The 27,420-nt window shown below is 49.8% G+C and overlaps 1 protein-coding gene across 1 annotated transcript in view; it reads left to right on the forward strand.

Moving 5' to 3' along the window:
• Window positions 1–4,242: 4,242 nt before the first annotated feature.
• RELB (RELB proto-oncogene, NF-kB subunit) overlaps window positions 4,243–27,420 on the forward strand; it is a 28,504-nt gene continuing 5,326 nt past the window's right edge. Inside the window, exons 1-9 of the mRNA XM_061388630.1 lie at window positions 4,243–4,564; window positions 5,567–5,614; window positions 9,604–9,612; window positions 11,268–11,611; window positions 20,903–21,060; window positions 22,493–22,584; window positions 22,763–22,894; window positions 24,520–24,624; window positions 26,670–26,885. Coding sequence (XP_061244614.1) covers window positions 4,258–4,564; window positions 5,567–5,614; window positions 9,604–9,612; window positions 11,268–11,611; window positions 20,903–21,060; window positions 22,493–22,584; window positions 22,763–22,894; window positions 24,520–24,624; window positions 26,670–26,885 — 1,411 coding nt within the window. The 5' untranslated portion in view covers window positions 4,243–4,257. The remainder of the gene's footprint in view (window positions 4,565–5,566; window positions 5,615–9,603; window positions 9,613–11,267; window positions 11,612–20,902; window positions 21,061–22,492; window positions 22,585–22,762; window positions 22,895–24,519; window positions 24,625–26,669; window positions 26,886–27,420) is intronic.

Genomic DNA, 27,420 nt, shown 5'->3' on the forward strand with positions numbered 1-27,420 from the left:
AACGCTTTAGGCCAGGCCCCTTTCTCATCCTTCTCCTCCCAGAGGGTTCCAGAACTGTCCCATCTCACAGACGGGAAGCTGCCTGCCATGACCTCACCGCATCAGCACTCTTAGCCACAGAGCTATGTCAAAGCCTCACCTGTGCCTCTGATTATCTCCTGGCCTCAGGCAGCCTGGCAGGGCAGGAGGGCGGACCTACCGCCCTGAGAGTCGAGTCTGCCTACCTCGGTCCATCGTCCTGGGACCCTGGCTGCCTGACCTTGCTTTTGGGCTTAAGAGCTCATCTCCAGGGGGACCCCGAGGGTGAATCCTGGCTCAGAACGGTGCCAGGCTGTGGCAGCCATAACTGTTGGGGTGCCATCAGCACCCTCAGGGCTGCCTGTGCCAAGGACCCAGGCAGAGTCTTGGTGTGTGGTGTGCCTGCCTTCCTGACAGACTGGGTACTGGCTCACCCACTTTGTCGGTGAGGGAACTGAGGCCCCTGGGTGTCCCTGCACTCCCAGGAGTTGGCATCCCACATTCCCAGGTTTCCTCTTATTTGTTTATTTGCATGGGTGTTCTCATCAGTACTTCTAGGAGAGGAGCCCTGAGGCTTAGAAGCTCTGCCACGGTGCCCTGCAGAGCGAGGCAGGGCATCCAGGAGGTCCCAGGAGGTGTGTACAGAGCTCCACCTGTGTACACAGGTGCGTGTGCACACGCTGCAGGTTCCACCCCTCAGGCAGCTGCTCCACTCCCTCTCCTGCTGTGCGTCAGCCCCTGCACCCACTTCCCTAGGAGAAAGCCCCAAATCCTCATCCCACAGCCTTTGGCAAGACCCGTCAGTGTACCCCACAATTGCTTGGGGTTCTCACTGCTTCCACTGAGACCACCTGGGCCAGGCTCCTCATTACCCTGGGGTCCCCACTCAGCCTCCTCCCTGGTCTCCTGCCCTTCCCCTCACCCATTCACTCCTCATCCAGCAGCCAGAACTTTTCTTGTTTCTTTTTTTGTTACCCTGCGTGGCATGTGGGATCAAACCCATGCTCCCTGCAGTGGGAGCATGGAGTCAACCACTGGACCACCAGGAAAGTCCTGAGCAGCCAGAGCTTTGTGAAGCACAAACCTGACCCTGCTCACTTGTTCAGAACCTACCATGACTCCCCAATACCCTTGGGAGAAGAGCCCAGGCTGCTAACAGTGCTGAACACTTGTGGGGAGGGGGCTTCCTAACCTTTACAGCCTCATCTTCCTTGCTGTAACTAGCTGTGACCTCTTATCCTCTGGCACTGTTCCCTTACCTGAGACATGCCTCTAGGCACACAACCCTTCATCTTACCCTATGCATTCTCCAGGTTGTAGCTCCACAGCTCCTCCAGGAAGCCCTTTCTGACCACCTCCTCTGGGACAGACACCCCCCCCCCCACCGCCCGCGCCACCAGCTTCCTGGTCGCACATCCCAGCTCTGCCCGCTAAAGGTCATCACTACCTGGACTGAGCCCTGTGAGTCTCAGAGCTGCCTTGGCCATTGCTGTGTCCATGGCACAGAGGAGTCACTGAATGTTTGCTGAGTGCATGTTTGCACAATTCGGACTCTCAGAGGCACACATCCAGAAGTATAGACCTAGATGGGACCTGTTTTAAAGACACCAGTGGAGAGACTAACATACAGTAGGTCAAGAAATGTTCCCTGAGCCCTTCCCCTGGACACTGCTCTGAGCAGCGGGGGAGTTCTGTGCACACAGTAGGGGTCAGAACAAGCCCAGGCCTGCCCTCGTGGGGCTCAGAGCCCCAAGCTGAGGGTTTCTGATGCGTCCTTTCAGTCATTCACCCAACAAAAGCTTTGTGAACCCTGACATTTCATGGGGCAGAAGGGAAGCAGGTGGACTAACTGGCCCTACGCATAGGAGCCACTATTCAACATTTTTTACCACGAGGCAAGTTCTAGTCTAGCTGTACGTGGTTCTCTTCATTAAATTTCGGTACCCAATGGCCCCGTCACCTTGCGGACCACGGCTCTTGCCTCATCTCCACTGCTTCCCCAGCAGTCCCTCACGACCTTGCTGTTCTCTGAACATGCCGTGCGTGTTCCCACCTCCGAGCCTTTGCACTTGCCATTCCTTGTGCCTTGAACACTCTTAACCTAGACATGCACATGGATCCTTCACCATTTCAGGTATCTGCTCAGATGTCACCTCAGACCCTCCCTGAACTTCCAAACCCAAATGCTACCCTCATACTCAATCCTTGTATCCTGCTTTAATCTTCTGTAATACTATCGTCACCATGCTTATCTCTTTTCCAGCTGTCTCTTCCCCCGGCTTGGATTTCACTGCCATGATGGCAGGGGCTTTTTACTATTGTGTTGGTTGCTGTGTCCCCAGCTTTTGGAAGAGTGCCTGGTATTATTACCCTGTGTGCAATAACTCTTGTTAGTCATAGTTCACAAGAGCAGATGAGAAAACTGAAAAACCAGAGAAATTAATTTGTCCAAAGTCTGACAAAGTAATGTGACATAAAGTGCTAGAACAGTGCCTAGCACATGGAAGAGCTCTATACAAGTGTCAACTATTATTAGTATTTAATCCTCACAACCATCATATTAGACCCATTTTACAGAAGGGGAAACTGAGGCTCAGAGAGATGAAGTCAGTTTCCTAAGATCTAGTAAGTGCGAGACCTAGGATTGTAACTTGGGCAGCCTGATTCTGAACCTTCAAATCATAGCCTTCTAGCAATGCCCTTGTCATATGCAGACTAGAGCCTGCAGGCCCAAAACAGCATTTTGAATTTTTCTGTAACTTTGACGTGTTTTAAGTAGTTGGAGAAAAATCTCAATATGTTGTTTGACATGAAAGTTAAAATTCAATTTGCAGTGGCTTATAATATTTTATTGGAGCACAGTCATGCTCATTGTTTCTGTATGGTCTTTGGCGCTTTTGTGCTATGGCAGAGAAGGAAATGGCAACCCACTCCAGTGTTCTTGCCTGGAGAACCCCAGGGACGGGGGAACCTGGTGGGCTGCCATCTCTGGGGTCACACAGAGTCGGACACGACTGAAGCAACTTAGCAGCAACTTAGCAGCAGCAGTGCTATGGCAGAGTGGAGTTTTGAGACGTCTGATCCTCAAAGCCTAAAGCAGAACAAATTTGCTATCCAGCCATTGCAGAAAATGTCTGCTCCCTATTTGGCTTTAGAGCAGTACTCCAACTTAAGCCGACTTCATATCACCAGAAGGCTTAAGGCCACACCTTGAGAACTACAGTGGACTCTCCTGCCTCCCATGAGCAGTTCCAGGGCTGGCTTGGGTGCCCTGGTACCCAGTGCAGGCTCTGGCACACAGCAGGTGCTCAGTAAGTGTATGTCAACTGAATCAGTGAGTCCATGTGGGCCATGAAGAGAAGAGGTGGAACACTCAAAATTTTCACAAGCAGACACAGTATGTCAAACCTGGGCTCTGTGACCTGAGGGTGCTTGGTGTCCAAGCTGTGACCTAATGAATAGGCTTGACATGATCTAACCAACTGGCTGCCCCTCTTTGAGCCTCAATCTCCTCTTCTCTCTATTAGTTCCAATTATCTCACCTTTCTCTGATGCTGGTGCAAGGTGTGAGGCATTGGTGAGGCCCCCAGGTAAGCCCAGGGATCAGGCACTCAACTCATGTACCCTGGGGTCTATGCTGTTATCTTTCCCAGACAGTTATTGAGCCTTTGAGCTGAAAGTGTTGTGGGCTGTTAGAAAACCTAAGGGAGCTATGGGGAGGAATGAAACATCCATCCATTCATTCAGTAAACATTATTGGGCACCTACTGTTTTTCAGGTGCTGTTCTAGGTGCTGGGGATACAGCAAGGAACAAAACAGACAAATCCTAGAGTTGACACCGTAGCTTTAAATGTTTCAGTATCTTCAACGACTGACTCAGTTGAAGGAACTGAGGTGTAGAGAGACCATGGAAGTTTCGAAAAGTTTATCATCAGGGCAGCTATGGAGCCCTGGTAACCTCCTGATCCCGAAGCTTCCTTCCAGCCAGAGAAACAGGTCAAGGCCGGTTGGCAGACTTGGGGAGGCTGGTCACAGTTTCCTAATTTGCTACATGGGTAGATTAGGTAGTGGCTCCAAGCGGACTCAGTGGTCTTGGCCTGGGTAATGGGCATCGTCGCTGGTCGGGCCCCTCGGGTGAGCCCAGCCTCCTCTTCCCGGCCGGCCCCACCCCCGAAGCCACGTGACGCGTGGGGGTTTTCCCGTTCCCCTGGCGTGACGTAACGACGGGGTGAGGGCCAATGAACGCGCAGGCCGGCGGCGCCGGGGAATTCCGCCGCCCCGCCCCCGCCCGCCGCCCGCCCGGCCCGGCCCGGCGCCCCCCGCAGCCCCGGGCGCCGCGCGTCCAGCCCGGCCTGAGGCCCCAGCCCCTGCGCCGCTCTCCCGACCCGCGATCGTCCGCCAGACCGTGCCACCTGGCCGCTCTGCCCGCCCGCGTGTGTGTGTTTTGGTCTGGGCTGGCCTCCGGGCCGTCAGTCCCCACTGGTTGGGCCATGCCGAGTCGCCGCGTCGCCAGATCGTCCGCTGCGCCGGAGCTCGGGCCCTTGGGTAAGCGGGGCCAGGGATCAGGAGAGGAGTCTGGGGTGGGACTGGAGACGCGGGAGTTCTGGGGGTCCCGGAGTAGTCTGGGAGTTCCTACAGGAGTCCAGGGGTTCTGCGGGGAGAGTGTGAGGGTTTGGGGACACTATATCAAAGGGAAGGAAGGAGGCAGAGGATGGTGACCGGGTCCGGTCCAAGGTAAGAGAGAGGCGTCCCACTATAGAGTGAGAAGGGGGCGGGGCCTGACCCTGAGGCAAAGAAGGGGGCGGGACCCGACGACAGAGGGGAGGGGCGGGGCCTGACTCCGAGAAGGAGGAGCGGAAGCCGTTCCTGAGGGATTGGGCGTGGCCAGACGCAGAGAGGGAGAAAAAGGAGGGGCCTGGCTCCCAGTAGGGGGCGGGGTCTTAGATTAGTGCGATGAGGGGGGCGGGGCCTAACGCAAAGAAGGAAGCAAGCTCTCGCCTACTCAGAGTAAGAGGCGGGGCTTACGGTGATAGGGGGCGGGGACAGACTCGGATAGGGAGAAGGGGCGGGGCCTGACTCTGGCAGAGAGCGAAGGGGGAGGGCCTGTTCTGAAAAAAGGAGGGCGGGGTCTGACTCAGAGAAGAAAGAGGAGGTGGGGCTTGCCTCAGGAGAGAAGTGGCAGGGTCTGAGAGGGAGAAGACTGGCTTGACAACTGGAAAAGTGAAGGGTAGGGTCTGACCCTGAAATAAGGGAGGGGGTTGGGGCTTTTCTTACTGAGGTTCATAAGGGCTCCTTCAGGCCCTTCTCAGCCTTTTTAACGGAGAGAAGGAGCAGGGTCTGAGTGTGACGAAGGGTAGGGTGACTGAGAGAAAGTAGAGAACCTGTCCACGAGTTAAGGAAGTAAGTAAGGCCAGACCAGGCAAGCCAAGAGTGAGGGGCCTGACCCAAAGAGGCGGTGCCAGAAGAGGAACGGGGTGGAGCTTGGAAGATTCCCTGGTTTTCCCGCCGCATCTTCATCACCTCCTGAACATGCTTCCTTCCCTGCAGGGTCCGCTGATCTCTCCTCGCTCTCTCTCGCCGTTTCCAGGACCACGGGTGAGCAGCCCTCCACAGTTGCTGCCCGTCTGCACTCTCAGGACGGGGCAGAGGGAATCCTATGGAGGTGGCATTGTGCACGCCTCTGTCTGGGGGGTTTTGCAGAGGTCCACCTCAGCTTTCCTCAGCCTGTGTCCCTCCCTGCCCGTTGAGATGGGGGTCCCCAGATGCCCCTACCTCCCAGGTGATAAGGAGCTGGGCAAGTATAACTAACCACTTACTCGCTTTCGAAGAGTCCTCTTTAGAGATTAACTATCATAGTGCAGAAGGTAATAATTATATACTGGTGCCACCACCCCTTCACTGTGTGAATGTCTGTCTGCAAGTCATTTCCCCTCTCTGGGCCTCAGTTTTTCTCATCTGTAAAATGGGCATAATATGAATGCCTCCCTTTTAGAGGGACCAAGATGAGTCAATGAGCTGATAACAGCTAAACAGTACCAGTATTAAAACAATGACAATATTAAAGCAATATCTGGCACACATTTAAGGATCACCCAGAGAGTTGAAGCGACTTGGCAGCAGCAGCAGCAGAGAGCTGTTAAAAACAAATCTTTGGGCTCCACCTCCAGAATTTCTGATTCAGTGGGTCCAGGATGAGCTCTGGAAATGTGCATTTCTAGCAAGTTCTCAAGAGATACTCAGAACCACTAGTCTATACTGCCCCTCCATTTGGTGCCATCCAAAATTCATGGGACTTCCCTGGTGGTACAGTGGTTGAGACTCCACACTTCCACTGCAGGGGGCATGGGTTCGATCCTTGGTTGAGCAACTAAGATCCCACGTGTCATTCAGCAAAAAAAAAAAAAAAAGCACCCAATCAATATACAGCGCTGACCAAGGAAATACAGAACCATGGCCAAAGGATGACATCCTTTCTCATAAGTGTGCTGGAATTTGCAGGTCAGGAATTGAATCCGTGGCCCCTGAGGGCTGGGTCTGAACCTCTCTCTGGAGGTAGAATCTTGGGATGGACCCCAGAAGTGCTGGCATGGCTGTGGAGGAGGGCCTGTGGATTCTCTAACAGATCTCTGAGTGGGAGACTCTGAAAGGTGGGAGCTGCACTGGAAACAGGTCCTCCCAAGCACTGCTTCTGGGAAGGAACAAGGCTGAGATTTTTCTGACCCAAGACCTAGATCTTTGGTTTCAATTAAGAGTAATTTTTGCCATAATCCATTCAATAAATATTGAGTGCCTATTCCTTACCTGGCCCTGTGCTAGGCAGTGCTGAGGACTCAGCAGTAACTGAGACAACCCTGGCTGTGCCCTCATAGTGCTCCGTGGAGGCAGCTAGGTACACAATGAATTAACTGTAGGATTGTAAAATGTGATAAAGGCTATAAACAAATCTTGGGATCAGTGACACCTAAATAGCAAGGTGGGGATGGGAGAACTGAGATGGAGGGAAATTTTCCCTCATTTTGATGGACCAGACACATACTGAGCCCTGGGTATAGTGGGGAGGGGCAGACGTGTTTCCTCCTCTCTGGTGCTCACAGTCTACAGCTGATACGAATCACTGTAATATAAGGTCATGCCAAATCCTAACGAGTGTCATGAAAATGATAAAACCAAGGCACCTAACTATGGGTGACTGGAGTGGGGGTTCTGGGGGTTACTTTGGATAAAGGAGTCAGGGAAGACCTATCTAGGAGGAGACGTTTGAATGGGGACCTGAAAGTGGAGGAGGCATACAAAGAACTGAAGGAAGGGCATTCTGGCAGAGACTAGCCTGTGCAAAGGCCCCTGAGGCAAGTGGTGAGAAAGACAGCTGCTCAAGTGTGCTTCAGTGCCACCTGAATGGTGGCAAGTTTGTGTAGGAGGTTGGTGGGGGTAGGTTGGTATTTGAGCAGACGCTGAATAAGGAGAAATCCCTAACATTTCCTGACTGAAAGAGGATTTTAGATAATAAAAATTAAAAAAAAACAACTAATAACTAAGCTTTATGAAGGGCCTGAAGTGTTCAGACTCTATACTAAGCAATTTCCCAGTGTGCTTCTAAATCCTCATGCTAATGCCTGAGATACATCAGAGCTCGTTTTATAGAGAAGGAGGCTCAAGAGAAGTTAGGCGACTTGCCCAAGGCAACACAGCCAGCAAGTGACAGCTGGGATTCAAACTGACATTTGTGTGACTCCACACCTGATATTCTGATATGATGTCTTCCAACCTCCCCATTTTATAGACAGACAAACTGAGGCCTAGAGAGCAGAAGCAATTTCCCCAAATTCATAAAATAATGTCTCTGACGCCTTACCCAACACTAGCCAGCATTTCTGTATCACCTACTATCATGGCAGTTCTCAGTGCTTCCTGCGTATCAGCTCATTTAATTTTCACAACAGCCCCACAAGAGGGGCATTATTATTATGTCCCATTTTATAGATGAAGAAACCAAGGCACAAGAAGAGGTTAAGGGACTTCCCCTGGAGAAGGAAAAGGCTACCCACTCCAGTATTCTGGCCTAGAGAATTCCATGGACAGTCCATGGGGTCACAAAGAGTTGGACACGACTGAGTGACTTTCACTTCGCTGGTGGTCAGTGGCTAAGACTCTGCACTCCCAATGCAGGGGGTCGGGGTTCCACCCCTGGTCAGGGAACTAGATCCTACATGCCACAACTAAGAGTTCACATGCCTCAACTAAAACATCCCAAATTCTAAACAACAACAACAAAAAGTTAAGTAATGGGCTCAAGGCCACATTAGCACATAGCAAGGAATAGAGCCAGGATTTGAACAGAAGCACTCCAGAGCTTCAGTCAAATTTGCCCGGGCCTCAGTTTCCCCTCGCAGCCTGGGATCTCCTTGAGGGCTCAGACACAGGCTAAGTCATCTTTGGAGCCCCAGGTTATCCAGCACGGACGCCTGAGAAGGTGTTTCCAAGTTGAAGTGACTTGACATTGGCCCTGCCACTGAGTGACAGTATGTCCCCTCCTCTCTCCCAGACTCAGTGTCCCGATCTACCAAGTAGGGGTGTCTTCCTCACCTTGCTGACTTCACAGATCACATGAGATAAGAAGTGTAGGAAGACTGCTTGCTTTCCAAGGAGCAAAGGTCTGGCTGCCAGGAGCCACTCCCAGAGAGTGGAGGAGGAGGACAGATCTGGCAGCTGAGCAGCTCGGCAATAATCCAGCCGCCAGTCGCCAGCGCAGGCCACCGTGGATGGGGCACCTGGACCCCGCCCACCCTCCCTGGCTGTGTGACCCTCCAGGCTTGCTTGCTCCCTCAGGACTCCTGTTGTTCTACGTCTGTGGAATGGTGGGAGGTTGGTTTCGATCCGCCATGGTCCCTTCCAGGGCTGAGCTTTCCTGAGGAGGTGATAAGGGGCTTCCTCAGCATTGCTGTTATTCCCTCCTTAGGAAGCAGGGGTGAATCCTGGATCCCGGGTGGGCACCACTGGGGGACCAGCATGGGATGCAGAGCAGGTGGTTGCTTGAGGGTGGAGGATCAGCCTCCCTGGAGCTTCAGACACCAGCAAGTGATATCTTGGGGTCTCGGGTGGGCTTTAGGGAGGGGTACACCCTCACATTTTGTTCAGAATCTTTTTTTTTTTTTTTTTTTTGCTGAGCTGTAGAACTTGTGAGATCTTAATTCCCCAACCAGGGATCGAACCTGGACCCTTGATAGTGAAAGCACAGAGTTCTAATGACCAAACCTCTAGGGATTTCCCTTGTTTAGAATCTTAGGTGTCCCTTTTTTTTTTCCCCTGGTGATAAAACCCTTGGCTTTTCATCAGATTTTCAACAATGTTTCATAATCCCTGGTCTAAATGTTTTGAGGGGAGGCATTTGAGGGTAGCCTAACCCTAGGAGGCCAGGAGTGAGAGATGGGGGTTGGGGCTTAATATCCCAGGATTTCTCAGGATGGAGGAAGAGGGAAGGGTTCCAGGAGGGGAGGGGGTTGGGGGGGTCTGTCTTAAAACATGAAAGTCTTGACCACTTTCTGGACCTCACCTTTCTTACCTTTCTCTTTCTCTTCCTTCCACAGATGAACTGGGTAAGTATCACAGGGTGGTCTGGGTGGGGAGGCTTAAGAGTCCCAAGTGCTCACAGAGGGGGATCTTGGCTTTCCTTGTTGGCAGAGAGGTCACAGTGTGACTTCTGGGACTGCTGGGGGATTTTAACAGTCATGTGCTCCCAGGGTACTTAGCAGCACTTGTGAAAATTCAGCATATGCCAGCTGCCTTTAATATTAGTTACTATTACTACAACTTTTGTTCATTCCTTCAGTGCATTATATGGAGCACGTGCTGTGGATTCGGCCCCAAACCGAAGCCTTTGCCCTCTTGGAGCTTATACTCTAGTGGCAGAGACCAAAGGAAAAGGAATAAAGAACAAAATGATGTTAGATCAGGCTAAGGCTTCTGAAGGAAATAAACAGGAAGGGGCCTGGGGAAAATATGTTAGATCAGGCCTTTCTGAAGAGGTGAACTGAGATTGGAAGGACGAGAAGGAGCCAGCATGGTTCAAATAGGGGGACCGGGCAGATGGAGGAACCAGTACAACACCCCGAAGAGGGCCGGGCTTGGTAGGTGCAACACAAAAGAGACCAGAATGTGGTGAGAGGGGGCCGTGGGAGGCAAGAGGCCCAGGACAGCCAGGATTCTGTGGCTAAGGCCAGGGGTGTGGGTTTTGTCTTGTTTTCCTGAGATGAATGGAGTCTGGGGGGAGTTTTATATGGGGAAGCTGTTGACTGACTCGTAGGGAGATGGGAGCCACTAGAGGTTTCTGTGCACACGAGGACAGGGTCTGATATCAGATCCCTCTGGCTGTGTGTGGTGGATACACTGGAAGAGGGGAGGTGGGGACCAGGAGCCGTGATCAGATGGAAAAGGATGGAGGGCGGCCCAGGGAGGAGGCAGTGGGGGTGGGAGAAGTGGTGGGATTATACATGTATATTCAAGGGAGAGGCAGGAGAGAGAGTTCCAGGTGGTGCTAAGTGGTAAAGAATCCTGCCAATGCAGGAGATGCAAGAGATGCGGGTTCGATCCCTGGGTCAGGAAGATCCCCTGGAGGAGAAAATGGCAACCCACGCCAATATTCTTGCCTAGGAAATCCCATGGACAGAGGAGCCTGGTGGGCTACGGTCGCAAAGAGTCAGACGTGACTGACGACTTAGCATACACACACACGCGCGCAGGAAAAGTTCACGGATTGGACCTAGTGGATATGGGATCCTGAGCCACTGACAAACATGGCATCCTTCCAGCTTGATCGCTGGATGGTGATGCTCCTTTCTGAGATGAAGCTTCGGCAGAGTGGCTGTTATTGTTGTTATTAAATGGGGCAAGATGGAGGCAGGGGTGCCTGTGACTTGGTCTTACCTTGATCCAGATGAGAGGTGATGGAGGCATGGGTGCAGGAGCCGTTTCGGAGGCGAGTGGACATGAGGGTGCAGGAAAAGGAGAAACCAGGCCGACCCCCAGGGCCTTAAGAACTGGGCATGCTGGGGGTCTATTTGCAAGAAGGAAGGCAGGGGCTTTTTTGTGTATTCAGAGCTGAAGCCCCTACTCTGTGTGTGTGAAACCCACAAGAAATCTGTCTTGAAGAAACGAATGGACGGGAAATGGAGAGGGTGGCAAAAGTCAGGGGATTAAACAAGCCTTTTCTTTTAACAATCAGCGTCACCCCCAGTTTTGGCTTCTCCCGCAGAGATCATCGACGAGTACATCAAGGAGAATGGCTTCGGCTTGGAGGGGGCGCAGCCCGGCCCCGAGGGGCTGCCACGCCTGGTATCTCGTGGGGCGGCCTCCCTGAGCACCGTCACCCTGGGCCCCGCGGCGCCTCCGCCCCCTGCCACGCCGCCGCCCTGGGGCTGCACCCTGGGCCGGCTGGTGCCCCCGGCCGCGGGCGCCGGGCCGCGGCCACACCTGGTCATCACCGAGCAGCCCAAGCAGCGCGGCATGCGCTTCCGCTATGAGTGCGAGGGCCGCTCGGCCGGCAGCATCCTCGGAGAAAGCAGCACGGAAGCCAGCAAGACGCTCCCCGCCATCGAGGTAGGCAGAGGGGGATGGGCACCGGGAGTGGGGGGAGGCGGGGGGTGGGGGGTGGGGACTGCGATTCTCTTGCCCCCAGGAGTCACATGCGCGAATTTCTTTATTTGTGCATTTTTATGATGATGATGATTGTTTTTTAAATTTCATCTATTTATTTATTTTTGGCTGCCCTGTGTCTTCCTTGCTGTGGGCTTTCCCTAGTTGCCGAGCGTGGGGGCTACTCTCTAGCTGGGGTGCGGGCTTCTCATTGCGGTGGCCTCTCTTGTTGTGGAGCAGGGGTTCTAGGCCCTCAGACTCAGTTGCTCCACAGCATGTGGGATCTTTCCGGACCAGAGATTGAACTCCTGTCCCCTGCACTGGCAGGCAGATTCTTATCCACTGCGCCAAGGAAGAAGTCCCTATGGTGGTTATTGTTGTTGTTGCTACTGCTGGGGTGGATGATACCACTGTTGTGTGTGTGTGTGTGTGTGTTAGTCATGCTCAGTCATGTCCAACTCTGCAATGCCATGGACTGTAGCCCGCCAGGCTCCTCTGTCCATGGAATTCTCCAGGCAAGAATACTGGAGTGGGTTGCCATTTCCTTCTCCAGATACCACTGTTACTTGGCATTCAATTTAAAGAGTTTTCAAAGAAAGACCTTCTTCCTGGCAATATGACAGCATTGATCAAAATCATCGCTGTAAAGGCAGTGTAGCCTCTTGGTTCACGGTAAGAATCAGAGTGCTTGAGTTCGAATCCTGCTTGCACCATCTGCCAGCTGTGCTGCCTCGGGCAGGTTGCTCAGTCCCTCTGTGCCTTCTCTACAAAACGTGGTAACAGGGACTTCTCTGGTGGTCCAGGGGTTAGGGCTTTGTGCTTTCCTACCTGAGGGCCCAAGGCTCAATCCCTCGTTGGGGAACTAGGATTCTGCAAACTGTGTGGCATGGCAAAAAAAAAAAGTAAAGTAAAATCCCCAAACTTCTGGAAGCAGGATGGCCCATCAAAGGCAATTTGACAGCCGTTGCCAAGTTGCCCTCCTCGGGGATTGCACCCATGACTGTCTCTCCCAGTGATGTCTGAGAGGCCTGGTGCCTCATGCCTCTCCAATACGGGGCCTTCTTGTATTTCTGGATCTTTGCCCAAGTGTCTGTGGACCCTGAATTGTGTCCTCACCATCCCACTAGGGCTGAATCCAGGCCCAGCTGCTCCCTGACCTCCAGCTTCCTCCCTGGTGACCAGTTCTCAGTCCCCTCCAGATTTCCCTCCCCGTTTCACTAAGGCAGCCAGAGAGGTGCTGGTAAATTACACATCTGCTCCTCTCCCCTGCTTAGAATCCTCCTTTGTCTCCAGAGTGCCCTCAGGAGGAGGCCCAAGATCCTTTAAGACCTTTGCTTATTTCTTTTTTTTAAAAAAGATTTATTTATTTATTTAACTGTGCTGGGTCTTAGTTGCAGCATGTGGGATCTTCCATCTTAGTTGTGGTATGTCGGATCTAGTTCCTTGACCAGGGATGGAACCCAGGCCTCCTGCATTGGGAGCGTGGAATCTTAGTCACTGGACCACCAGGGAAGTCCCTCTAAGACCTTTCCTGGTCCAGCTTCTGCTGCCCACTCGCACCCAGCCCCCTCACTCCCCACCATCCGGCCATCAGGCCTTCGCTACTGCTGTTCCTCCTGCCTGAAGTGCTTTCCACATGCAGCCTTAAGTTCAGTTCAGTTCAGTCCAGTCGCTCAGTTGTGTCCGACTCTTTGCGACCCCAGGGACTGCAACATGCCAGGCCTCCCTGTCCATTACTAACTCATGGAGTTTACTCAAACTCATGTCCATTGAGTTGGTGATGCCATCCAACCATCTCATCTTCTGTCATCCCCTTCTCCTCCAACCTTCAATCTTTCCAAGCATCAGGGTCTTTTCCAATGAGTCAGTTCTTCACGTTAGGTGGCCAAAGTATTGGAGTTTCAGCTTCAGCATCAGTCGTTCCAATGAATATTCAGGATTGATTTCCTTTAGGGTGGACTGGTTGGATCTCCTTGCTGTCCAAGGGACTCTCAAGAGTCTTCTCCAACACCACAGTTCAAAAGCATTCTTTAGAGTCCAATTCTCACATCCATACATGACTACTAGAAAACCCATAGCTTTGACTAGACGGACCTTTGTTGGGAAAGTAACGTCTCCGCTTTTTAATATTCTGTCTAGGTTGGTCATAACTTTCCTTCCAAGGAGCAGGTGTCTTTTAATTTCATGGCTACAGTCCCCATCTGCAGTGATTTAGGAGTCCAAAAAAAGAGTCTCTCACTGTTTCCACTGTTTCCCCATCTATTTGCCATGAAGTGATGGGACCAGGTACCATGATCTTAGTTTTCTGAATGTTGAGTTTTAAGGCAACTTTTCCACTCTCATCTTTCACTTTGATCAAGAGACTCTTTAGTTCTTCACTTTCTGCCATAAGGGTGGTGTCATCTGCATATCTGAGGTTATTGATATTTCTCCCAGCAATCTTAATTCCAGCTTGTGTTTCATCTAGTCCAGCAGTTCTCATGCTGTACTCTGCATATAAATTAAGTAAGCAGGGTGACAATATACAGCCTTGACATACTCCTTTCCTGATTTGGAACCAGTCTGTTGTTCCATGTCCAGTTCTAACTGTTGCTTCTTGACCTGCATACAGATTTCTCAGGAGGCAGGTCAGGTGGTCTGGTATTCCCATCTCTTTCAGAATTTCCCATGGTTTGTTGTGACTCACACAGTCAAAGGCTTTGGCATAGTCAGTCACCCCCATTTACCTGTGCGGCCTCAGCCCACCTCAGGGATGCCTGTTCTGATCCCTGTGCTGGTGCCAGCTTCCTCCTGTGAGATGTTTCCGTCTCTTCTCCCTCAATGCCTCTCTCTTTATTTAATTGGAGGATAATTGCTTTATAATGTTATGTTGGTTTTTGCTGTACAACAGTGTGAATCAGTCATAATTATATATATATATATATCCCCTCCCTCTTGAGCCTCCCTCTCACCCCACCCTTGCCTCTCTCTTTATATAGACATTTATAGAGGGCAATTTGAAAGTGAGTTGGAGGTATGGTACTTCACTCAAAATGTTTCTGCCTGTATCTCTCAAAAGCCATGACTTGTTCTTTGCAAGGTAGGACCTGTATAATGACAACACTCTTATCACATACTAGAAATGTAATATTCGTGCAACAATATCTTCTAAGGTTAAGTCCATAGTCTACTGATCCCACTGACCCCAGATATCCTTTATAGTTTTTCCCTTTGGTCCACTTGTTTAATATCCAGTCTAGTCCAGTCCTGCCTTTAGTCGTCAGGTCTAAATGTTTGTGTACCCTCTCAATTCATACATTCAAACCCTGACTCCAAAAGTTGGAGTAGGAAATGGCAACCCACTCCAGTATTGTTGCCTGGGAAAATGCCATGGACAGAGGAGCCTGGCGGGCTGCAGTCCGTGGGGTCCCAAAGAGTCGCACATGACTGAGCACACGAAACTCTCAGGTGATGGTGGTAGGAGGCGAGGCCTTTGAGATCAGTGCCCTTACAGATGAGGTCCCAGAGAACGCCCTCAGCCTTCCCCCATCTGAGGACACGGTGACAGAGCCTGCGCCCAAAAGAGGCCCTCACCAGAACCCAGCCAAGATGCTGGCACCTTGATCTTGGACTTCCAGCCTCCAGAATCCTCAAGAAACAAAGACAGGCATCTTCGGTGTGACTGGGTTTGTTTCTCAGGCTGCCTTTGCATTTCGGGACGGGGATGTTTATGGAGGACAGAAAAGGTGTCATTTTTTGTTGTTGTTTATTTGGCTACGTGACAGCTTAGTTGTGGCCCGAGGAATCTTCGATCTTCACTGCGGTGTGCAGGCTCTTTAGTTGCCTCATGAGGGATTTTTTAAGGTATGGCACGTGGATTTTTAGTTGCAGCACGTGGGATCTAGTTCCCTGACCAGGGGTCGAACCTGGGCCCCCTGCGTTGGGAAGTGCGGAATCTTAGCCACTGGACCACCAGGGAAGGTGTTTTGTAGTATGTCCCACATTCTGGATGTATTGGCTGTTTCCAGGTTAAATCAGGTTATTAATTTTGGTGGGAATACCCCAGTGGTGAGGCCGTGGTCCTCTTAGAGTCTGACATCCTGGCACGTGGGGTGGCAGTTTGTCCTAATATCTGACGCTGAATCAGATCTCATGGCTAAGGTGGTTTATTACTCAGCTCTGGTTGCCCTCAAAATCCCACAGACTGGGTGCCTTGAACCACAGGAATTTATTTTCTCATGATTCTGGAGGCTGGAAGGCCAAAACTGAGCTATTAGCAGGGTTGGTTTCCTCTGAGGCCTCTCTCCTAGGCTTGTAGATGGCCGCCTTCTCTCTTTCCTCACTTGATCTCTCCTTTTTGTCCACACTGGTGTCTCTTTGTGTATCCAAATTACCTCTTCTTGTTCAGTCACTCAGTTGTGTCTGACTGTTTGCGACCCCATGGACTGCAGCATGCCAGGCTTCCTTGTCCTTTACCATCTTCTGGAGTTTGCTCAAACTCATGTCCATTGAGTCAGTGATGTCATCCAACCATCTCATCTTCTGTCGTCCCCTTCTCCTCCTGCCTTCAATCTTTCCCAGCATCAGGGTCTTTTCCAATGAGTCAGTTCTTTGCATCAGGTGGCCAAAGTATTGGAGTTTCAGCTTCAGCATCAGTCCTTCCAATGAATATTCAGGGTTGATTACCTCTTCTTAGAGAATGGCAACCCACTCCAGTATTCTTGCCTAGAGAATTCCATGAACAGAGGAGCCCTGCAGAGGCGGGCTATAGTCCACAGGGTTGCAAAGAGTCAGAGACAACTGAGCAACTTTCACTTCAGAACAGAAGGCCAAGAGGCAGGTTGGATTAGTCCTCACCCTAAGTGAAAGTGAAAGTGTCAGTCACTCAGTTGTGTCTTTGCGACTCTGTGGACTGTAGCCCGTCGGGCTCCTCTGTCTGTGGGATTTTCCAGGCAAGAATACTGGAGTGGGCTAGCCATTCCCTCCTCCAGGGGATCTTCCCAACCCAGGGATCCAACTTAGGTCTCCTGAATTGCAGGCAGATTCTTTATCGTCTGAGAAATCAGGGTAGTCCCCCCCCTAAGGGCTGATTAATTTACTCACCTCTCTAAAGGCTTGCCTGGAAAATCCCATGGGCAGAGGAGCCTGGTAGGCTGCAGTCCATGGGGTCTCTAAGAGTCGGACACGACTTCACTTTCACTTTCACTTTTCCCTTTCATGCATTGGAGAAGGAAATGGCAACCCACTCCAGTGTTCTTGCCTGGAGAATCCCAGAGACAGGGGAGCCTGGTGGGCTACCGTCTATGGGGTTGCACAGAGTCGGACACAACTGAAGTGACTTAGCAGTAGCAAAGGCTATAAGGCTTCGCAGGTGGTGCTAGTGGTAAAGAATCCACCTGCCAGTGCAGGAGATGCAAGAGACTTGGGTTCAATCCCTGGGTCAGGAAGATCCCCCTGGAGGAGAAAGTGGCAACCCACTCCAATAGTCTTGCTGGGGGGAAATCCCATGAATGGAGGAGCCTGGCGCGCTACAGTCCATGGGGTCACAAAACAGTCAGACACGACTAAGCACAGCACTTACAGGGTCTGTGTCCCTGGGGCTAGGGCTTCAACATACGAATTTTGGAAGTGTGCAGTTTAGCCCATAACTGGTAGTGACTCACTTCCTTGATGGTCCAGTGGTTAAGACTGCATGCTTCCACTGCAGGGGCACCAGTTCAATCGCTGGTCAAAGAACTAAGAGCCCACAAGCTGCATAGCGAGGGAAGAAAAAGCTACCAAAGTGATGAATAATTCTCAGTCTAAATGAAATTCGGTCCTCTCTCAATTAACATAGCCATTGCAGTTTTTGACACTTCAGTGTATTTGGAAGTTATGGGAAAAAATGTGTGCGTGTGCGCTCAGTCGCTCAGTCGTGTCCAACTCTTTGCGACCCCATGGACTGCCGCCCACCAGTCTCCTCTGTCCATGGAATTTTCCAGGCAAGAATACTGGAGCGGGTTGCATTTCCTATTCCAGGAGTTTACCTGACCCAGGGATCTCCTGCATTGTGGCACCTGGGAAAAAAATGCTATATATGTAAAACGGAAGGAGGTTCTGGCTTCTGACTTTTTCAAACAGGCTTGTCATCAATGTGAATGCTGGCAGGATATTCAGAAGTCTTATAGGATTTGTGTGGGTCTGTCCTGGTATCACAGGCTGGGTAGCATCTCTGGCCCTGTGTACTGCCTGCTGTGTCTCAATCACCAAAATTGTCACCAGTATCAAAACACCCCCCCTAGAGGGCAGTACTCGTCCACTGAGACACACCTGTTCATTGTAGTTTATAGGCACCAGCTTTACCTGTTCACTTTCCCTGGTGGCTCAGCTGGTAAAGAATCCGCCTGCAATGCAGGAGAGCTGCGTTCGATCCCTGGGTTGGGAAGATCCCCTGGAGAAGGGAAAGGCTACCCACTCCAGTATTCTGGCCTGGAGAATTCCATGGACTGTATAGTCCATGGGGTCCCAAAGAGCTGGACACGACTGAGCAACTTTCAACTTTCACTTTTCACTTTACATGTTCAGATCACACTTTTTAGAGGTTCTGTGATACCAGCAGAGCCCTGCGAGTGACCCAGGAAAACCAAGTGGGTCTGGGCCCTGCCTCACAGGGCTGGTACCTGTCTGCTGCTCCATGTAGCTGCTGAGTAGAATTCCAGCCCCAGTTGTCATAACTTCCTTTTTAAAAAGGAGAACCTGGAAATCTGGAATAACATGATGTCTCACACCTTTTAAATGTAGGCTCCAAATTTTCCCCAACTTCTTTTTTTTTTTGGCTGTGCTACACAGTGGTCAGGACCTAAGTTCCCTGACCAGGGATCAAACCTGTGCCCTCTGCAGTGAAAGCGCAGTCTTAACCACTGAATATCAGGGAAGTCCCTTCCCCAACTTTAAAAAAAAATTTTCATTTTATTGAATTATAGTTGATTTACAATATCGTGTTAATTTCTGCTGTATATCAGTGATTTAGTTATATATACATATGTATATATTTATACATATATTCTTTTCTATTGAATATAGTTCCCTGTGTTATCCAGTAGGACCCTGTTGTTTATCCATCCTACATATAATAGTTGGCATCTTCTAATCCCACACTCTCAGTCCTTCCCTCCCCTACCCCGCCCCAACTTTTTATTTTGAAAAAAAAAATCTTTTATATCTTTTTTCTAGGTTTCTTGTTTGTTTCTTTCTTTGAAGTATAACTGATATACAAAAACTATACACTTATTGTACACATTTTGATGAATTTAGAATGAAAACAATTGCAATCTCCAGAAAAAGTAAAAAAATAGTACAACAACCACCTGTGCACACTTCACCTGTATTCACCAGTAGACCTCAATTTGCTATATCTGACCCTCTTTCCATGCGCACAAACATACGTACACATGCATAGTGCTCACACACACACAGATATGCACGTTGCTTCTTTTGCAGACCCATTTACAGATGAGTTGTAAATATCATGTTATTTCACCTGTAGATACTTCAGGGGGCATCTTCTAAAAATAAGCTCCTGCATGGCTGCGACACTGATTACTATCCCCCTAGAAAAGAGTCAGTAATATTGCATAATATCATCTAATATCCAGTCCATGCTGGAATTTACAAATTGTTCCCCCCCATATTTTTTTTAAGATCTGTTGCTTGATTGACTTTTGGCCATGCTGGGTCTTTGTTCTGCACGGGCTTTCTCTATTTGTGCTGAGTGGGGGCTTCTCTTCGTTGTGGTGCTCTGGCTTCTCCATCTGGCAGCTTCTTTTCTGGTGGAGCACTGGTTCTAGGCTTGAGGGCTTCAGCAGCTGTGATGCACCAGCTCAGTAGCTGCAGCTCACTGGCTCTAGAGCACTGGCTCAGTAGTTGTGGTGCTTAGCTGCTCCGGGCTTAGTTGCTCCAGGCATGTAGGATCTTCCTGGACCAGGGATAGAACCCATGATCCCTGCATGGGCGGGTGGATTCTTAACCACAGGGAAGTCCCTCAAAATGTGTTTTATAATGATTTCTCCCTCCTCAGTCTAGGGTCCTATGTTGCATTTGGTTGTCTCTGGAGTCTCTCACCTCTATTTTTTTGGAAATTGAGTTGTATTTGATCAAATATTAAGTGTGTAGCTCTAAGAATTTTGACATATGTATATGTTATTTAACTACCAGCAGATCAAAATACATTTTTTGTTCTTTTTGTTCAAATATGACACCTATCTTTTTTTTTTTCTTTTTTGCTGCTCTGGGTTTTAGTTGTGGTGTGTGGGATTTAGTTCCCCAACCAGGGATCAAACCCAAGCCCCTGTATTAGGAGCACAGAGTCTTAGTCACTGGCCCACCAGGGAAGTCCTCACTCATCTTTTTATTGTCTTTCATGACACAGATATGTCTGAATGGATGACCTGCAGTTAGGGCTTGTTTGACATTTCCTCATGATTAGATTCTGGGGTTGCACAGAGCCTTCTTTATGGTCCAACTCTCACATCCATACATGACTACTGGAAACATAGCTTTGACTAGATGGACCTTTGTCAGCAAAGTGATGTCTTTGCTTTTTAATACACTGTCTAGGTGCATCATAGCTTTCCTCCCAAAGAGCAAGCATCTTTTAATTTCGAGGCTACAGTCACCATCCACAGTGATTTTGGAGTCTAAGACAATAAAAATCTGTCACTGTTTCCAACTTTTTCCCCTTCTATTTGCCATGAAGTGATAGAACTGGGTGCCATGATCTTCGTTTTTGGAATGTTGAGTTTTAAACCAGTTTTTTCACTCTCCTCTTTCACCCTCATTAAGAGGCTCTTTAGTTCCTCTTCACTTTCTGACATGAGAGTGGTACCATCTGTGTGTCTGAGGTTGTTGATATTTCTCCTGGCAATCTTGATTCCAGCTCGTGATTCATCCCAACAGAGGATGCCTGTGCTCTGTTGGCCCCTTACTGGTGATGCTGACCTTGATCGCCTGGTTAAGGTGGTGTCTACCAGGTCTGCCCACTATTAATTAGCTATCTGTGGACCACACTTGGAGACCTTGTGTGCATCCATTTTTTTTAAGACGAGTGGCCAAAGACAGTGCATCTGTGGGTCAGCTCTCATGTTATGAGGTCCCCAGGTTGGAAGCTTTGGGTTTAGGATCCAAAAGAGGTCTTCAACCAACACACTTCCATCGTTGAGGGGGAGAGAAGGTACCAGAGGAGGCTTGGATGGGTGCAGGTGTCTGCGATGGGACCTCAAGAGCACCGTCTTCCTGCAGCTCCGGGACTGTGGAGGGCTGCGGGAGGTGGAGGTGACCGCCTGCCTGGTGTGGAAGGACTGGCCTCACCGAGTTCATCCCCACAGCCTCGTGGGGAAAGACTGCACGGACGGCGTCTGCAGGGTGCGGCTCCGGCCTCATGTCAGCCCTCGGCACAGGTACCTGACCCCTGACCCCTTATGCTTGGTCATGGAGATTTTGAGGGGCTGAGGATCACCCCAGAAAACCTTAGGGCTGGGGCAGCTTATCCAGACTCTCCCCACTGCATTGCCTAGATGGGGAAACCAAGGTCTGGGAACAGTGGAGGGTCTCATTTAGGCCTGGAATCCTGCTGCATGCACATTCACATGCATTATATTTATCCCCACTTTGTAGAGGAGAAAACCGAGGCTCAGAGAAGTAAAGGGGCCCAGATACCCAGTGGCAGAGCTGGGATTTGACTCCAGACCTGACTTAACTGCAGGGCCCATTCTTTCTTTCACTTTATAATTTATATGTTTTCAATTTAAAAAAGTAAAAGGTTCAGAAAGGGTGTGCAGTGAAAAGTGAATTTCCTTCCATCTTTGGTCCCCTAGTCACCAGTGCCCCTTCTTGGAGGCAACTAAAGAGCTGCTATGCCTATATGTATATATAGGCGTATATATATGACAATGTATATATATATACATTGACATATATACAATGACAACAATATATATGACAAATATATATAGATATTTGTCATTCCCTTATGAATGGTAGAGACAGTTGCACCTTGTTTTTATGTTTTAATACATCAGAGAGATAATTCCTATTTAGAACTGTCCTATCCTTTTTACTGGCTGCATAGTATTCCAATGCATGGATGTTAACAATTAATCGAATGTGTTCTTATTAATGGACACTCATTCCAATCTCTTGTTGCTCTGTTACTATTATTCATGAACGGTTTCAAATATACCCTTCTCTAGGATAGATTCCTAGAAATGAAATTGTTGGCCCCACGTCTGTGCATTTATACTTTTAGCGATTTATAAACTTAATGAACATGTAAATTCTGTGAGAGCAGAGATTTTATCTCTTTTGTTCCCTGATGTATCCCTCTGTTCCCTGTGCCTAGCACAGTTCCTGGCACACAGTAGGTGCTCAGGAAATCTTGGTGGAATGAATGAAAACTGCCATGTTGTTTTCCAGTACGTGATCACTTGGGTGATTTACAGTCCCTCCAGCAATGAGTGAGAGTGCCTGATGCTCTACAACATCACCTACAGAGGGTATTATCCAGCGTTTTGATCTCTGCTGTTTTGGAGAGTTTTTTTTTTTAATTGATATCACATTTGAGTTTAATTGGCAGTTTTCTTCTTATAAATGAGGTTAACTGATACTTTCATGTGATAAAGATAAGGTGTGCTCCCAAGTTCTCTCAGGAATCCTCCATACCCCTAAGGGTTTGAGCCTCAGTCCCCTCCCAGTGCTGGGAACCCTGGGCCTGAGGCGGCTTCGGCCTCTGAGGGTGTGAGCCCCACAGCAGCATCTGCCAGAGCCATCTTGTGGGTCAGGGTGACACCTGCCCTCTCAGGAGTGCCTCCCATCACCCCTTCCCCCACTCAGCTTTAACAACCTGGGCATCCAGTGTGTGAGGAAGAAGGAGATCGAGGCTGCCATCGAGCGGAAGATTCAGCTGGGCATTGACCCCTACAACGGTGAGTCCCTGTGCCTAGCTCAGCATCCCATCCTCCCAAACTCCTCACCCCTCTGCTACCCCGTCCCCTCGCCTTTTCCTGTATCCACCATTGCCCCAGCCCCATCCCTTCCTTGTCCCCCATCCCCTTACTAGGGTCTCCACCACCCACAGTCAGCCTTCCCATATCTCCCCCACAGCTGGGTCCCTGAAGAACCATCAGGAGGTGGACATGAATGTTGTGAGGATTTGCTTCCAGGCCTCATACAGGGATCAGCAAGGACAGATGCGCCGGATGGACCCTGTGCTCTCTGAGCCCGTCTACGACAAGAGTGAGTCAAGGGTGATGTTCTGTTAGGATTGTCTTTGGCCGCAAGTACTGGAAAGCCCCACACACAATGGGTGAACAAACAGGGAATTTTTTTTTTTTTTTGCTCAGTTATTAACTATGTTCCTGTTGATTAAGCTGCTCAGCTACATCAGGGTGCTGGTTCAGTAGCTCTGTGATTCTCGTGGGCGTTCCCTCATGGTCATAAGCTGGCTGCCACAGCTCCAGACATCATGTCTATATTCAAGATGGTATGTGGTGTCACCCTGTAGAGGTCAGCGTTTACTAAGTAGCCTATGGAAACGGGGCCTTCTGGTGTTGTAGAAAGCACAATCAGTACAACTATATGACACAGTCCTTGGGAAGAGGCAGCATAAATAATAATCTCTCTCTTTTACAGAAAATAATACATTTCTAAGAATCACCCTGATAGGCATCTGCTTATGTCTCATTGGCCAGAACTTGGCTCCATGACCACCTTTAGTTGCAAAGTAGTCTGAGAAAGCATGTATTTAGATTTTTCATCCTCTATTGAGGAGTACAGGCGTAGAAGAGAAGATTAGGAATGGCTGTTAGATTTTAGCCCACTTACAGTGACTGCCACAAGCATCAAAATGGGCAGGGAATATTAATTCAATCCAGGCTTTTATGGATGCAAAAGATAGAATCCCAATTCACATAAGGAAAAAAAAAAAAATGTTTGTTCCATTAACTAAAAATATCCAGAGGTAATACAATGCTTCAGGTTTGGGTGTATCCAGGCTCTCAGAGATGTCATTAGGGATTTATTTCTTTGCATCTCTCCATGCTTCCTTCATGTTAGAGTCACTCTTAGCAGGGCCCTCCCAGGCAGGGGCAAAATAACTATACAAAGCTCTAGTCTTATGTCCTACCAGCCTGGAACTTTTCTCCTGCTCCTAAAGAGAGATTCTTTTACCCAATTTCTTTCTTTCTTTTTTTTTTTTTTCTGCATGCAGGCTTTCTCTAATTGCAGTGAGTGGGGGCTACTCTTTATTGAGGTGCGTGGGCTCTAGGTACTTGGGCTTCATTAGGTGTGGCAGTGGGCTTAGTAGTAGCGGCTCAAAGGCTCTAGAGCTCAGGCTTAGTTGCTCCGTGGCATGTGGAATCTTCCCATACTAGGAATCGAACCTGTGTCCGCTGCATCAGCAGGCAGATTCTTGTCCCCTGTACCACCAGGGAAGTCCTCTTACCCAATATTTTTGCTCAAAGTCCCAGGGCTGTCTCTCATTGGCCTAGTTTTACTCACATTCTGCTCTCTGACCAATCAGCTGTGGGCAGGAGGAGGTGATGCTTTGATTGGCCAGGTCTAGGGCACGTGGTCCCCACTTAGCTACCAGTGGGCTTTCACCTATCCAATCCCCAAGACAGAGATGGGAGCTCACTAGACCTCAGTGCAGAGGACTCGTGGATGTTCATTAACCCCTCCACGCTGGGCATCTTCTTTTTTTCCACCTGCAGCACAGGTTCCAAAAATATCAGACACCCTGTCTTGTCCATTTCCCACCTCTCCACATCCTGAGTGGGCACCCATGGGGTTCCTGGTAAGGATTTGATGACTAAATTCTTTTTTTTTCTTTCCTTTGTGTGTCTTCCTCTCCTCTTTCCCAGAGTCTACAAACACGTCGGAGCTACGAATTTGCCGAATCAACAAGGAGAGTGGGCCGTGCACGGGTGGCGAGGAACTCTACCTACTGTGCGACAAGGTGCAGAAAGGTGAGGGGTCTGGGGCAGTGAGCGGGCAGAGTGGGGTCTGCCAGCTTGCAGAGACTGAGACGGTGAGGAGTAGCTGGTTAACCAGGGGAGCCTAGCAGAAGGGTCCAGTGCTCTGGTTTCAGATATTGCCCATTGATTCACTCACTCACTGACTCACCCACCCACACACTCTGTTCACTCATTCATGAACAGAGGAGGCCTGTTTATACTAGCCAGCATTGAGTGCTGGGCAGACCTTGGCATCAGGAACTTTGGGGAACTACTCTGGTATTAAAATCGTGGAGTTGTATAAATAAATGCTTTATGACAGTTGGGTCAGGGCTCCAGATGGAGGAAATGGAGGAGGTTTCCACTTGAGTCACATCCATTCAAATGCAAAACCCCTTTCTCAAACTGGGTTTTAAAAAATTTTATTATGTATTCATTTTTGGCTGCGCTGGGTCCTTGTCGCGTTGCGTGGGCTCTCTCTAGTTGTGGCGAGCAGGGGCTACTCTTCCTGATGATGCGCAGGCTTCTCATTGCGGCGGCTTCTCTCGTTGCGGAGGTGCGCAGGCGCTACTCTTCCTTGTGATGCGCAGGCTTCTCACTGCAGCGGCTTCTCTTGTTGCGGAGGTGCGCACATGCTTCAGCAGTTGGAGCGCGTGGGCTCAGTAGTTGCGCCATGCAGGCTCTAGGGCATGGGCTCAGCAGTTGTGGCGCACGGACTTGGTTGCTCCGCAGCATGTGGGGGTCTTCCCAGACCAGGGATCGAACTCATGTCCCCCTGCATTGGCAGGTGGATTCTTATCCATTGGTTGGCTCCTCTATGCTGGCCTCTGTGCTAGGCAGTGCTGGGACATAGCAGTGACCGAGACACGTCCAGACTCTGCCCTCACAGGGCTCTCAGTTCAATGAGAGGTAGGGAAAGAAATATAAATTATAAATGTGCGTAATGCTGATAGGGAAGAAAACACAGTACTGAGACTGAACAACAGGAAGACCAGACATGGTCTAGGCATCTGGGAAGGCTTCCTGGAGGAGTTGGTATTTGAACTGAGATCTGAGGAAGGCCAAGGAGATTCTTAGGAGCCTGGGAATTGGGGTTAGGGCAGAAAAACTAATACTGCCTCGAGTGAATGATTCAAGGTAGATTTGAGTTCTATTCCATCATTGACTCACTGGCTGATTTTGGCCAGGTGACTTCAATACCCTGAGCTGGTTTCCTCAGCCCCTAAAATGAGCTGGTATTAGGATGAGATGGGATCCCAAATACCTAAGAGGTACATCACAAAGAGGTAGCATTTACTGAGGATTTTCTGAGTTCCTGGAGCTAATATTTTACATAATGCTTATAAAAGCCATCATACTTAACAAGGATTGATCACCTATTAAGTCCTCTTCTAAGCCCTTTTATTGGACTGACTCATTTAATCCTTCTAAAAACTCCTATGAGGTGAGTGCTATGACTTTCTCCCTTTAGGGTGATGACACTGGGCCCAGAAATACCAGTAACTTCCTCGAGTCCTAGGAGCTAGTGCTGAAGAGCTCTTGCTTGCCTGGATTCCCATCTTGGCTGCACCACTTGTTGACCATGTGACCTTGGACAAGTGGCTTAATCTCCTGGTGCCTTTGCTTTCTCCTCAGTATCATGGGCTCCCTAGAACTGTTGTATGTCTTAGAGGTAATCTGTGTGTGTCCAACACATATAAAGCCTCGATATATATACTCATATATGGGCTTCCCAGGTAGCGCTAGTGCTAAAGAACCCATCTGCTAATACAGGTGACACAGGAGATGCGGGTTCGATCCCTGGGTTGGAAAGATCCCCTGGAGGAGGCAATGGCAACCCACTCCAGTATTCTTGCCTGGAGAATCCCATGGACAGAGGAGCCTGGTGTGCTACCATCCATAGGAGTCAGACACAACTGAAGTGACTTAGCATGCATGCACATACAATTAGTTTTATTCTTGGAAATACTTGTGTTGATTTTGGGGGAGGCTGAGTAAGTTGGGTCTCTGGTGGACCAAGTGTCTTGGCTCAGCTGATGCCCCCACTTTCCTGCCAGAGGATATATCGGTGGTGTTCAGCAGAGCCTCCTGGGAAGGCCGGGCTGACTTCTCCCAGGCCGATGTGCACCGCCAGATCGCCATTGTGTTCAAGACACCACCCTACGAGGACCTGGAGATCGTTGAACCTGTGACAGTGAACGTCTTTCTGCAGCGGCTTACTGATGGGGTCTGCAGTGAGCCTCTGCCCTTCACCTACCTGCCTCGGGACCATGGTAACCACAACAACCCAGGGTGACCCACTGCCCCAGAGACCAGGTCTTTGGCCTTGCTTGGGGTGCCCCAAAGGGGAAAGGGGAAGACGCAGAAGTAGAATGCAGGCTCCGAGTTGCACAGACTGGGGTTCAAATCCCTGTCTGCTTACTGGTTTGTGTGACCTTGGCTTTTCCTAGTCTCAGACTCCTCCTGTGCAAAATGGAAATAGTAACAGTACCCATCTCGTGACATTTGGGGATTATTTAATAATTTCTCCTCTCAGCACAGCTGCTTATGCCTGGCCCTCTGCTGGGAATGTAGTGGTACCAGAGATAGCCCCAGCCCTGTGCTATGAGGCCCATCGTTCTATAAGGGTGGGCGGATGGGGCGGGGAACAGATCTATTCCCATACAGTGACAGCCAGAGTGGGCAGGGCTGGGATGGAATTGCTTATAGAATTTGTCTTGCAGAGTAGGGCAACTGACCCAGGCTTAGAGTTCAGGGAGGGTTTCCTGGAAGAGGGGGCAGCTGACCTGAGGACAGGAGGGTGACTAA

Source organism: Bos javanicus, chromosome 18, assembly GCF_032452875.1.
Source record: "Bos javanicus breed banteng chromosome 18, ARS-OSU_banteng_1.0, whole genome shotgun sequence".
Taxonomy (NCBI): domain Eukaryota; kingdom Metazoa; phylum Chordata; class Mammalia; order Artiodactyla; family Bovidae; genus Bos; species Bos javanicus.